General features: G+C 34.2%; 1 protein-coding gene across 2 annotated transcripts in view; it reads left to right on the top strand.

The window, feature by feature from the left end:
* PPP2R2A (protein phosphatase 2 regulatory subunit Balpha) overlaps positions 1-13,637 on the top strand; it is a 79,495-nt gene that overhangs the window by 44,350 nt on the left and 21,508 nt on the right. For both annotated transcript variants that reach the window (XM_045774143.2, XM_045774144.2), the window contains one exon: positions 2,019-2,116. In XM_045774143.2, the coding sequence (XP_045630099.1) occupies positions 2,019-2,116 (98 nt within the window). The remainder of the gene's footprint in view (positions 1-2,018; positions 2,117-13,637) is intronic.

Raw genomic sequence — 13,637 nt, 5'->3', positions numbered from 1 at the left:
GTACTTTAAGTGCAGGGACTGTATATGTTTTCAATCCTTTAACATTCATATGGAAGTAAGTACAGTAGTATAGAGCACCCAATAGAATGGCTTTGTGTTTGATTTCTTATTTGGCCCATTGCTTCGTGCAGTAGTGTATTGTTTAATATTTACATATTTAGTATTTACACTGTAGCTTTTCCAACATTGTTTTATTGTTGATCTTTAGTTTTATACCATTGTGATTGAAAAATATACTTGGTTTGATTTCAGTCTTCTTAAATTTGTAATATTTGTTAGGTCTCTTTATGTGATTTAATCAGGGTTCTTCGGTGTATACTTAAAGAAAACGTGTATTCTGTTTTTCTTGGATGGAATGTTTTATATGTATATTTTTTAGAACCATTTATTCTGAGGTATGCTTCAAGTAAAAAATGTTTTTGTTGAAAAAGAAAAAAATAATTTTAACTGAGGGTACTCTTTTAAAATAAAGCATGTCAGGGGAGGTGTGTGGGAGATGGGTGAAACAGGTAAAGGGGATTAAGAGTGCACTTACCATGATGAGCACTGAATAACGATATATAGAATTGTTGAATCATTATATTGTACACCTGAAACTAATGCAACACTGTATGTTAACTATACTGGAACTAAAATAAAAAACTTAATAAAAAATAGAATGGCTTTTAAATATTTACTTATGTTTGACTTTATGGAGTAGTCCAATATATTCAGTTTTACACCTTTATGTTACATATGCAAACACTAAACTTACTCTTTCCTCCTGATACCACTGACCATAGGGGGCTTCTGGGATAAGGTTTTTAACCTGGAAGTGGGGTGCTGTCCATACCTCTGAAGGTATATGCAAATTTTTGTGCACACTTAAAACATGCAGTTTTTTGGCACAGCATGTGTAACTTTTGTAGATTCTCAGAGTGTTCCAGAAAGGTAAAGTGTCTTGGACCTAGATAATGGAGAAAGCGAAGAAAGCTTTCCAAAATCAAGCTGGTCTTGTAAAAATCACTAAAAAGAAGACTATAAAATGCAGTGTTGGACAGATTATTGATAAAGAAACTTTGGTCAGTAATTTTAAAAATTTAAGGTATATAGTGTTCTTTATTATATCAACACTCTTAAATTCTTGCAGTGAGCTAATAGAGACCAGAAAATGACCCCTCTCATAGGAAAAGTTTACTTATTTCAGGTGCAGATGACAGTCTTTCCTAATTTGGCATAATACTTCATAGTGAAGCGTTTGTTAGTAACAGTGGTAGTTTTTACAGTGTAGTTGCTTTATCTTAATGCCTGATTCTGTAACTTAGAAAAATGGCTCTGGTGTCAAAAAGCAAGTGAAAAACCCTATAATTTTATTTGATGTTACTGTGAAATAGCACTGACTTTGGGTGTAATGACTGATTCTAGTAGCCTTTATGGTGTTTGGGAGCCATAAGAAGAGCTGTGCATATTGAAGCTATTGAAGGTGCATAGCACAAAGCATTTCTGCTATCCTTGTGTTCTGTTTGCACACTTTAGTTTGAGAGGCCATAATTTGAATTAATAATTTGACGTTTACAATTTCATCTGAAATCATTTTTACACTTAAAATTTTCCCCCATTTCAGTTATATCTGCTTTAATTTTGTAGGCCACCTTTGGGTTTGCATAAAGATGCTTATCAAAAGTATATAAGAAAGAAAATTAGCAACGTAATTATTAATGTTTAATGGTACTATGAAAATGTTTCACAGATTGTTAATTACATTCATGATTTTAGTGAAATACCAGTAAACCACTAGTATTTAAGTATTTATTACTTGCATTCTTATTAAAGTAGTCTCATACTGATTTATTCTGGAGGGAATTTTTTTTTTTAAGAAACAAAATAATAGTGAAAGAACCTTAGATTTACTTATTTCTGATGACAGGTTGATCTATAGGTTTGGAACATGTTAGGAAAAACATGCTAAGTTCTGAAACTGTAGTAAGTTGGGAAGGAAAAACTAACATTTTTTCTTTGTTTTTGTTTCAATTATACAGCAGATATAATTTCTACAGTAGAATTTAATCATTCTGGAGAATTACTAGCAACAGGAGATAAAGGTGGTAGAGTCGTCATCTTTCAACAGGAGCAGGAGGTAAGTGTTTAAAGTTTAATACCTAAATTTCAGTTTGCTCTTGGGGCTAGAACTTGTTGCACTGAAGTATTTCATCAGAGGATATTGGCTTTTTTTTTTTTTTTTTTTTAAAGAAGTACGTGTTTATTCAAGCAGAATATCCAACGGATAGATAGCTCTGCTTCTCTTAGCTGTGTGTGTGTGTGTGTGTGTGTGTGTGTGTGTGTGTGTGTGTGTGTATGTGTGTGTATGTATGTGTGGTTTTGATTTAAAAACATAGCACTTTAATCATTAGAAGATTTGGTTAGAGAAAGGAGTGGGAAGTGGTGGAATTAATCCAAGATTTTGACTGGTTTTGAAGCCTTGGCCCTTTTTTCCCCTCTCTCTCAGAAAAGTCCATAAAGCAAAATTGCTTTGTTCTCTCCTCAGTGCCTAGTTCGCTTTGTGTAATTGGGGGTGGGAGGCTAGTTTAAAGAAAAAGCTGCTCACTTATTTTGACATCAGTTCATACTAATATTGTTACTATGGTTTAAATAAAACGGTTTTAAATGACAATTGTATGTATACCCGTGTAATGTAATTTATAAGCTCAGTACCCCTTTTAAAATGAGTTGATTGGAAAATTGTTTCCTCTTCTCTTTGAAGAAAGGAATTTCTCATTGCAGACTCTCGAGATTAAAGTGAGTTTTGTTTTGTTTTGGGTATAGCTTAGGCACACTTCTAAATCTAATTGACAAGATTTCTCGCCAAAATTTTATGCTAAACAAAATTTGTCACACTAGATTTTCCCTTGCTCTCTCCCTCCATTTGTAGATCAAAGCTTAAACCTTACTTAAAATCATTTGTTTTGAAACATCCTGTCCCTGTCTATATATCCAAAAAGAGTTAAAAGTGATGTGCATAAATTGCAAGGGTTTACAAGTAGATGTCTAAATCATAACAGAGAGTTAGGTTTTAAAGGATTGTGAAGTTCCTTAAATAAGCAAAGAATCTAGTAATAATACTACTACTTTGCACTTCTATAGCGCCTTTGACCTGAGGATCTCAAAGTGCTTTACAAACACTAATGAATTAATCCTCACAACACCCCAGTGAGGTAGGTAATTTAATTTTAAAAGAAATGATTAATAGTGTCTGATTAGAAGATGCACAAACACTAAATATGTCTCCTTTTATTTATTACTTTTTTGGATGGAAGACAATATGAAAAGACTCAAGCTTTTCTTGTCAAAGATTGTTCTTGTGGGAAGGGGGGGCAAAATCAGTTTTCTGTTCCTGTTTTCAAGCAACTAAAGTCTTGACCATAGGAATCTTGAAATACTTAGAGTTGAAATGGAACCTTACAGATCATTACAGTTTCCCTTTTTTTTTTTTTTAACAAATGAGAAAGTCAGGATATTAAGAGATCACTTGATTAGTAGTAGAACTAACAACTAGAACCCAAAACTTCTGACATGTTGTCTTCAATGCCTTTCATGTTAGATAACCAAAATATGAATGTTAATTTTGTTACTCAGAATTTGAGCTGGCATTCCTGTAAGCATTCTCTGCTCTTGAGTGTTTTTTGTTTTGTTTTGTTTTTCCTGGAAGTTAATTACTGTCTATACTTTGCTTTTATTTTTAAAAAGGTGTTTGGAACTTTCAATAAATGTAGTAGGGGTTTGATAAATGTACTCAAGAGTAATAGTTGAAGGCTGTCAGTAATCCCTTAAATTAGAATAAAAGGTCTAACAGAGTTACTGAAATTGCTTGAACATTTTACTTGTATTGGGAAACAAGGCCAAAATTTGAAGCAGATATTTCTTTTGTGAAATGCTATCGAAGATTCTAAAGTACTGATACTTAAAATCCATGCCCCTACAACAAGGAATTTAGCAAAATGACTTTTTGAGAAGGGCACTGGTATCTATCATTCTTACCTGCGTTTAAGAATTCAAGACCGATTCATTATTTAGAACTCCAGATTAGTAGGTGGTGTGTTTTCTGAGAATTACTTAGTGTATCAGTATTTTTAAGTGATGGATTAAATTATGATGATGTAATGATTGCTTTCCTCCTCCGAAACTTGATCTTGTTAATACTAATTTGGTGCCTATTACCTAATTTATTTTCTACATTTTTAAGCCATATCTTATACTGGAGCTTCTAGTATAGGGCTGTCTTCAGGACAGTCACTGTTTATGTCACTGATCATGTATGTGCTGTTTACATTTAGAGGCACCTTTGTATCAGTACCTAATATATTTAGATTAGATTTTTATGAGGTCACACCTATTATATCTGTAAAACAGTGTTATAGTTTGAAAAGTGGAAGATAAAGAAGTTCCTTTCCTAGTTTTTAGATAATCACAGGAAAAGTTTTTATCAGAAGGTTACATTGCTTAGTTTAATAGCAGAGCTCTGGAATTAGAAACTTTGATTTTTAAATTTTAGTCCAGCTTCTTCTAACAATCACAGCTACCATGCATACATTTCAGGGCACACTGGTGCCTATCCATGGAGCATTTCTTAGTCTCTGACCGCGATGCTGGCTCTGTTTGAGAAACACAGTGGCATTTGCATTATTGTGGCTTTATCTTCTCACCCATTGGCTGGGTGAGAACTTCACTTAACTGGCACATCAAACTGACACCTTTAACTCACCTTTCTGTCTCACTTCTGTTATGCTTCAAATGTGGCAGGACCCCTGCCTGTCTTCCTGTTGGGTACCTCTTGCTGCTTGTCCCTCTTTTCCCCTGTCAAAGAAGCTGGGTATTCATTTAGAGGGTAGGTTCTTCATTCAGTTTGAATGTATTTCAGCCTGGTGATCCTGTAACATTTTTTGCTGTGATTTAATATTTTTATAACTAATATGTTCTTACAGTTTTCTATTTGATAGAATCTCTTGATAGAAGCAGGTCATGTAGGGAAATTGAGGCACAAGGGTAAGCTGATTTCCATGAGGCATCCCACCTACTGTGTTTTGATATCCAGTCCCGTGTTTATAGCATGTCCTGAAATAGGTAAACAGTCTTACTAACTTATTGTCATAGCTTATATGTAATAGCTTTGTACAACAAAGTAGATGGTGGGATATTTTTTTTTTTGATAAAATATTAATACAGTTTTTCTTGGGAGATTCCAAGCCAGTGTTAGAATAGGTGTGGTTGATGTTTTGTATTTTTTAGGGGAGCATTGTTTTTAAAGGGACAATTAATTAAGGAGAAAGGTGAGAAGGGAGATTGTTCCTTTTTTCAATTCCTCCTAGATTATTATACAGCCTTTGTTTTTTGTTTTCTAGAAGTGCTAGTAATTTTCTAGGATCCCCTCTCCCCCCGTCTCTCTCTCTTTCTCTGTCTTATGTGGTATTCCTAAAACTCCTTAACAAGAGATAGAAGAAACCTTAGAAATCATGCTTATCCCGAAAGATGGGTAGGGGTTTAATATGATTGCATTTTCTTTTTAAATTATTTGGAAAGACTAGAATGGGGCTCAAAATCAACAAGATATTGTTTACTAGAATTCAGTATCATATATACAAAGGAGTTGATTTAGTTTGATATTTAAATGAAGGAATTGATCACACTCACTGTTCTGGGGTGATGTGGCAGCATTCACTCAACATAGTATTTACTGAGCGCCAATCAAAATAGCAAATTTAGCAGAGAGTGGTTGAAGGGACCGAGGCTGTAATAGCCAGGAGAAGAGATGTTGTAGAGTCTTGATATTTAGAGATTTGTGCAAGAAGAAACGATTAGTTTCTTTTGTATGTGGAAATAAATGCACAAGAGCTGGATGCCTGTCTGTCAGGAATATTACAGAAAGAATACACGAGAAGTTCAAGAAAATACCACTGTGGTATCTTCATAATCAACGGATCTATAAAATGAGATTTCTTTCCTAAGCTTCCAGGCTTTCACTATCTTCATTTTTCATTCACTCTTTGATCTAAGTTTGTGTTTTTCAGAGTACAAAATGTTGGAATCACCTGGGAACATATATTTCAAATGCAGATTCCTAGACTGTGTCTCAGAACCACTAAATCAGAATGTCTGGAGGCCTGAGATTCCACTTTTACTTTTTTTTTTTAAGTCCTTTGGGGACTTCACCTAATAGAAAATATAAAATTGAAATTGTCTGCATTCCATTACCACGATAATGATAAAAGCTCCAAAATACAGCTTCAAGTTTGTACTATCTAAAAATACATTTAATTTTCCCAAGATAGGTCATATGATAACGTAGAGAAGAATGCACAGAATCACAAGTGTATAGTTCTATAAATTTTCACAAAACAAACACACTTGTGTAACTCTTACCTGGATCAAGAAATGGGATATTACTGGCACTTCAGAAGCCTTCTCTATCCTTTCTTGTCACTACTACCCTCTACCAAAGCTGTCAATTTGTTTTGCCTGTATTGAACTTCATATGTATATGGTACATTCATAGAAACTTAAGTGCTAAAATGTATAGGGTTTTTCAAAGGTTCTCAACCTTTGGTGTCATGGATTTCTTCAGCAGCCTGGTCAATTCTGTGGATTTCTCAGAGTGTTTTAAATGTATAAAATACATAGGATTAGAAGGAAACTATATTAAATATTTTTCAAAGTTATTAATACATGTTTTTTTGCGGACAGGAGCTGGGGTGTGATTTTAAAACATGTCATTTCTGTAGTGACAAAGTCACAGGTACTGCTAATATGATGCTTTATAACCTCCATCCATAATTGAAAGAAATGCTGAATTTCAGCTGGACATTAGTGGGGAAAAATATGTAAACTTCCATCATATCCAAGTTCACAAAATCCCTGGTTTCTATCCATGGGTAGGTAGTATGTGGGCCCCAACTTAACAGTCCCTGGTAATGTTGTCTCCTTTTACCAATAAAGAGATTAGGGGTGCAGGTGATAGGTTTACTCATCCAAAGTCATACAGTTAATAAGGTGAACCCTTATACTAGAACCAGCATGTCCTATTTGCCTGCCCATAGCTTTTCCCATTCCGACTTGGGTATAGCAACAATAGTTTTTGTCCCGGGCCCTCTGCCAAGGTCGCTAAATTTTACTTCATCTTCACAGCAAAACAGTAAAGGTGTATGCACACTTCCTATCTGTGTCTCAGTTTATTACCAATTTATAAATGAATTGAGATTAGAGAAGATAAATAACTTTTCTAAGATCACACAGCTAGTGAAGTTGGGTAAAAGCTAATTCTGTATAAATTGGAAGAATACCCAAACACTGAATCTTGTTTTTAACAAATGAAAAAAATCTGACTTCTCTAAGTAATGAGCCTAAGTGGTAAAAATCACACAGGAAAATCAGTTTCATCACTTTATAGTGATGAGGAAGGTACTGGATCTTGACTTTTTTATAGTAGCCATTAATGAATGATGTCTTCTCAGTGGTAGGCTTAAGGAGGGAAAAATTAGAAAGAGTTTGGATTGAGAGTTTAAATACCTGGAGTTGTAGTCCTCATTTCTGTTTGTTCATGAATTCATCCAGCCATCTCCCTTGTTCAACTATCTGTTGTCTACATTTCTATCCAACCAGCTGTCATATACTACATACTAACTTTTGAGGTTCTATCTCATTTAGAATATTATATTTTTCAAAAGTGGATTATCATTTAAAGTACCCTTGCTGATTGCTGAGCCTATCAGTATGAATGTCACTAAACAACTGTTAGACGAAGTAGAATTCCTTTAAGTGTTATTTTTCTTAACACGGGGTTAGATCTTGAGAGGATGTTTTGACATATTAAAGTAAAATTACTTTTTCATTTTACCTGTTGCTCAGCAATTTGAATTAACCATATTTCTTATATTGTCCTCCCAAAATCCCAACAACAAAAAACAGATCGAAATCTATGAAACTAATAATACCAGTAGTTTTAGAATTTACTTTTTCTTCCCTCTGCTATCTTCTCCTCAACCTCATACTTTTCTGGTAAGTAATTTTTTCCCTCTAATTAAAAAGCCATGGGGATGCCTGGGTGGCTCAGTCGGTTGGATGTCTGCCTTTGGCTTGAGTGTCGGGCTCTCTGCTCAGTGGGGAGCCTGCTTCTCCCTCTCCCCCCTGCTTCTGTTCTCTCTCTCTCTCTCTCTTGCTATCTCTCTTTCTCTGAAATAAACAAAATCTTTAAAAAAAAATCATACTACTTGAAGATAATTTAGGAAATATGGACAAGGGGCAAAGAAAGTACCTATAACCACCAAACAACAAACACTTCTGGTGTGTTATTAAACTTTTGTCTTTCTAAAATGAGGTGGTATGTTTTTTTTTCCCTCGCATAATGTATGTAAAGACCTTTGATGTCGTTAAAGATGCTAAATCATCATCTTTAATGATTATATGATATTCCATTACAGACATGTACTGAAATTTATTTAACATAATCTCTATTGTTAGATACTTCCTGGAGTGTTTATTTCTTGCTTTCTGTTCATTTTTCATGTTCTGTCATAAATGACGCTATAAAAACATTCTCGTAGTGGAATCTTTGAAGTACTTCCTACTTCTTTAGAACTGTCTAGAAGCTAAGTTAAGGTTAATGAAGATTTTTAGTCTTATATTGGCCAAATCTCTTCTAGTAAATTTTACCAATTTATTTAACCAAAAATTTCTCAGTAGAGATAAGAAATAAAATCAACAAATTGGTAGTTAAAAAGGTATTTTTTACTGGGTTTTAAATGTTTTAACTAACCTCTCAATACTTGGCAATTCTTAAAATTGTTTGCTCTAAACTGATTCTATACAGGCCACGTGTTGTGAGGAGAATACATTTTTTTCATGAGGCTGTGTTTTTCAGTTTTGTAGATTAGCTGCCTTTTAAGTTTTGTGTACTTTTTTGTTTGTTTTTATTGTTGGTTTCCTGCCTCTGAATTATTTAGAGATTTACTCATTTCATTTGTTGCCATTTCAATTCATTATCTGGTTGAAATTTATTACCCTAATTAATACAATTTAGAGATCTTCCCCTCCTCTACTTTCCCTGCCCACTCCCAAATCGACAGGCAGGTTATTCCAACATACTTAATGAAAATCTTTTCACAGTGATTGTTTTAAATGCATCTTTATCAAACCGAACATTCTTTTTTTTTTTTTTTTTAGATTTTATTTATTTATAGACAGAGTGAGCACAAGCAGGGGGAGCAGTAGAAAAAGAGGGAGAAGCAGGCTCTCTGCTGAGCAGGGAGCCCAGTTTGGGGCTCGATCCCAGGACCCTGGGATCATGACCTGAGCCTAAGGCAGACGCTCAACCCACTGAGCCATCCATTTTTCCCATATGTAATTGAGTTGTATAGACAAGTTTTGAATTTATTGAAGTTGGTTTTTTTTTTTTTTTTTTTTTTTTGGACAGAGAGAGACAGCCAGCGAGAGAGGGAACACAAGCGGGGGGGGGGGGGGAGAGGAAGAAGCAGGCTCTCAGCAGAGCAGGGAGCCCAGTGCAGAGCTCGATCCCAGGACCCGGGATCACGCCCTGAGCTGAAGGCAGCCGCTTGATGACTGAGCCACCCAGGCGCCCGTGTTGACGTTGTTTCTTTCTCAAATATCTCTTTATGCTCTTTTCAAAATAAATAACTTGGTCAGAATAAAGTGTGTTGCAGGTTTCCTAATTTGAGAAACTGACTTTAGGCTCCTTGAATTCCAGATCTTTGTATGTTTAGCTGTATCATGTTGTCTCTAAAAGGCATAATGTGGATTGATTGGACTTGATCCCTATCTGGAAGAAAAACTGATACTTCAACATTACTCACTTTCTCATTTAATTCTCAAAACTGCCCTGTCACACCAGAGGTATTGAGGATAAATTCTATTTTAACACATGAAGAACTTGAGGTCTGAGGATTATTATATTTAATGAACCTGTGAGGGAAAAAACAGACAAAATAGTAGAAAGAATTATTTCTTTCTTCCTTTTTTTTTTTTTTAAATCGAACATCAAGTGGGGTCTATCTGCTGAATCTTGTATCAGAGAGAAACCAACTCCTTAAGAGTCAAATAAATTGTCTAAAATGCATGTTTCTTAGTATAGTATATAGCAGGCACTCAATGAAGGGGCACAACTTACTACTGAATGTAATTTAGTAAGTTCCTGCAAAATGTTGAAGTATTCCACCACTGTCATTATAATCAGTTCAGAAAAATGTTTGAAATTTCTTTTTTTTGTTTTCTGTTTATATCATCGATTGTGTTGTGTTTTGCTTTATTCTAGAAAGTTCCACTTGTTTGCATTGATAGTGGTTTTGTTAGCAAATATGAACTCATTTTGTTTTGTACCATTTCTCTCAATGTCCCTGAATGGTCCTTTTCACAAGACTCTAAAACTCTTTAAACTATTTTGAATTAGAAAACAAATGATTGCCTGCTAACAAATAAAAGATTATAAAGGAGCATTACTAAACAGTAACTAAGTTTTAGTAGTGTTCTGTTTGGAAGCTTAAAAAATATCCATTCTGATTTATATGAGATGATTAAAGTAAAATACATTTAATTTTTTTCTAAAACTTATGTATTGTTCAAGGAGCTAAGGAAATCCTACATTTTCAGAGTTTCATCTAAAAAGAAGGAAGTTAGTAAAAGCACAATGTAGTTATTTATATTTAGAATTAGCTGTTAATGGAATATCAGGTGACATTCTTTTCCAAGATTGTTTTTAATTCTTCATTATTCTTAATATGTTTATCATGGAAAATATGAAAACTGTACCATTTTCACAAAAAGACAAAAATCCAAAATCATCCCATCTCATGAGTAAAGACTCATTTGTGTCTGTGTATGTTCTGGGTGTTTTCCTGTTTTGCAGAATGAGAAAGAATCATGTTAAACATGTCATTCTATAACTTTCAGTTTTTTTCTCTTGATGTTTACTCAAGTTAATCTCATTGTCAGGGAAGTGTGATGAGACTTGCAACCATTGACTGGAAGGGAGTGCGTGTGTAGTTGGAAGAACTTTTTATAACTTATGTGACAAAAGTTCAGTAAACATGTAGCTTGTAGGAACTGCAAAGGATGGGTAGCAGGAAGTGTTGTGCATAAGTGAATATGGTTGAGAAACATTGATCTGCCATTGAATGTAATTGGCTCTATAGTATTTCATAATTCACTTGATGGACATTGAGGTTGTTTATGCATTAAGTTGATACATCTTTGCATACATTGTTTTTCATTAGGTTATACTTTGAAGTGGAATTATTGAGTATCTGTATTTTTTAAGGCTTTCAATAAGCATTGACAAATTATCCTCCGGAAAAGCTGTATAAACTTTATACTTCTGCCAGTAGTATATGACTTTGTCCATATTTCAGGGAACATTAAAACATTTTTTTATTCATCAGTTTAAGACAAAACGTTATTACTTAATTTTGATTATTAATGGTGATAAGCAGTTATACATACATTTACTCACCATTTTTTATATAAATTGCCAACTTTAGACGTTTGCCATCTTCCAAGGAAAGGTGTTAATATTTTTCCTAGTGATTTTTAAGGACCTTTCATACATGAAAGACTGTAACTTGCTATCTTAAGATACAGTTTTTTTGCTGGTACACTTTTTTTTAACCTTTTAATATTTTACTACTTGCTTCAGTTAGATGTCAGCCTTTCTCTGCTCTTTACTTTTGTTTTTATACTAAAAAGTTCTTTTTCACTGTCAAAATATATAGAAATTCACCATTGTACTTTTATTTTGGTGCTTTTACTTATTTTTAACCATTTAATTGTTCTGGAATTTACTTTTATATAAGAAATGAAGCTCCAATCCTCTTGTCAAATGGTTGGTTGGTTCTGACTCCATTAAATTTTTTTATTGTTTTATATTTTGTTTTGGTTTGCTTAAAACCTCAGGGGTCTACTTGAGCTCATGACCTACCATAGCAAGGTCCTCTCTTCAAGGAAACGAACCTGTACACATAGATGTGCAGGCTCTCACCTACACTGCACATCGCCTGCTCCCATTCACCTCTCCCTACATGGATAATCATTTCAGTGTGTTCTTGAATATGTATTGTTTTTGTGTGCTGTATTGTTATTTAACTATAGCAAAATATGTCACATGGAATTTCTCAACAGTTTCCAAGTATATGATACAGTTTTGCCAACCATGTACATGTGTTGTAAGACAGATCCCTAGAAAGCACCCCCCCCAACCCTGCATAACTGAAACTCCATAACCACTGAACAACAACTTCCTGCCCCCTTCCTTCACCCAGACCCGGGCAACCACCATTCTCATGGGCTGTTTCTATGAAGTTGGCTACTTTAGATACCTCATGTAAGTGGAATCATGAAGTATTTGTCTTTTTCTGACTGGATTGTTTGACTCAGCATTATTTCCTCATGGTTCCTCGAAGTTGTAGCATAGGATAGGAGTTCCTTTTTAAGGCTGAATAATAATTTATGTGTGTTTGTCTGTCACATTTTTTTCTTCATTTATCCATCAGTGGACATTTAATTTGCTTCCACCACATGGCTGTTGTGAATAATCTCTTTGAGATCCTCTTTTCAATTTTTTCAAATATATATCAGAAATAGAATTGCTGGTTCACAGGGTAGTTTTATTTCAAGGAATCCTCTGCCCCCATACTGTTTTCAAAGTGGCTGCACTTTTTGTGTGCTATATATTTTTTTACACTTTATTGAAATATACTCAAAAAAGCACACAAAGCATTAGTAGATTATCACACAGCAGACATCCAGGTCAAGAAATAGATGGGCCGCCTGGGTGGTTCAGTCAGTTAAGTGTCCAATTTATGGTTTTGGCTCAGGTTATGATCTCGTGCGTCAGAAGACCGAGCCCCATTTGGGGCTTGGCGCTCAGTGGGGAGTCTGCTTGAGATTCTTTCTCCCTCTTCCCCTCCACCCACTCGCATGTGCCTGTTCTCTCCCCATTCCTATCTCTCTCTCTCTAAAAGAAATATATAAATCTTTAAATAAAAAAAAGAAATAGAACTTCCTACCCTTCCACATAACCCTTCTCATTCCCCTTCCAAGTCACTAATTTCTCTTTCCTCCCCTTATAAGCCTATTTATACGTCTGTCTTCTAGCACTTAATTTGATCTATAATTTTAGAACTTTTTATAAAATTTTTAAATTTATAATTTTATAAATTTTTATAAATAGAATCAAACAGTGTTGTGTCTGGCCTTTTGCTCAGTATTACATTTGTATAGACATAAATTTGCTCACATTCATTGCTATATAATGTTCTTTTGTATTACTATACCACAGTTTATCCATTATTTTGTAGATGTACACATTTTGGTTGTTTCATTTTGTGGCTGTTAATAATGCAGTTATGAATAGTCTTGATTATATTTTTTGGTATACATAGTCGTGCATAATATTATGTCATGGGGTAGACAGAAGAGTAAAAAGTGGTTCTGCCAATTTTATTCTCATAACAATATATGAAAATTCTGGCTTTTCCACGTCTTTGCCAATGCTTTGTTACTGTCAGTGTTCTTAAAATTTCAAATATTTTGGAGGTTTTGAGTGTATCGTATTATAATTTTAATTTGTAATTTTTTTAACACTGCGATATAACATCTTTTTA

The sequence above is a fragment of the Ursus americanus genome, chromosome 13 (genome assembly GCF_024610735.1).
Source record: "Ursus americanus isolate L20-20 chromosome 13, mUrsAme1.1.p, whole genome shotgun sequence".
Taxonomy (NCBI): Eukaryota; Metazoa; Chordata; class Mammalia; order Carnivora; family Ursidae; genus Ursus; species Ursus americanus.
Note: the sequence above shows the minus strand (reverse complement) of the source record. Positions and strands in the feature narration are given on the sequence as shown.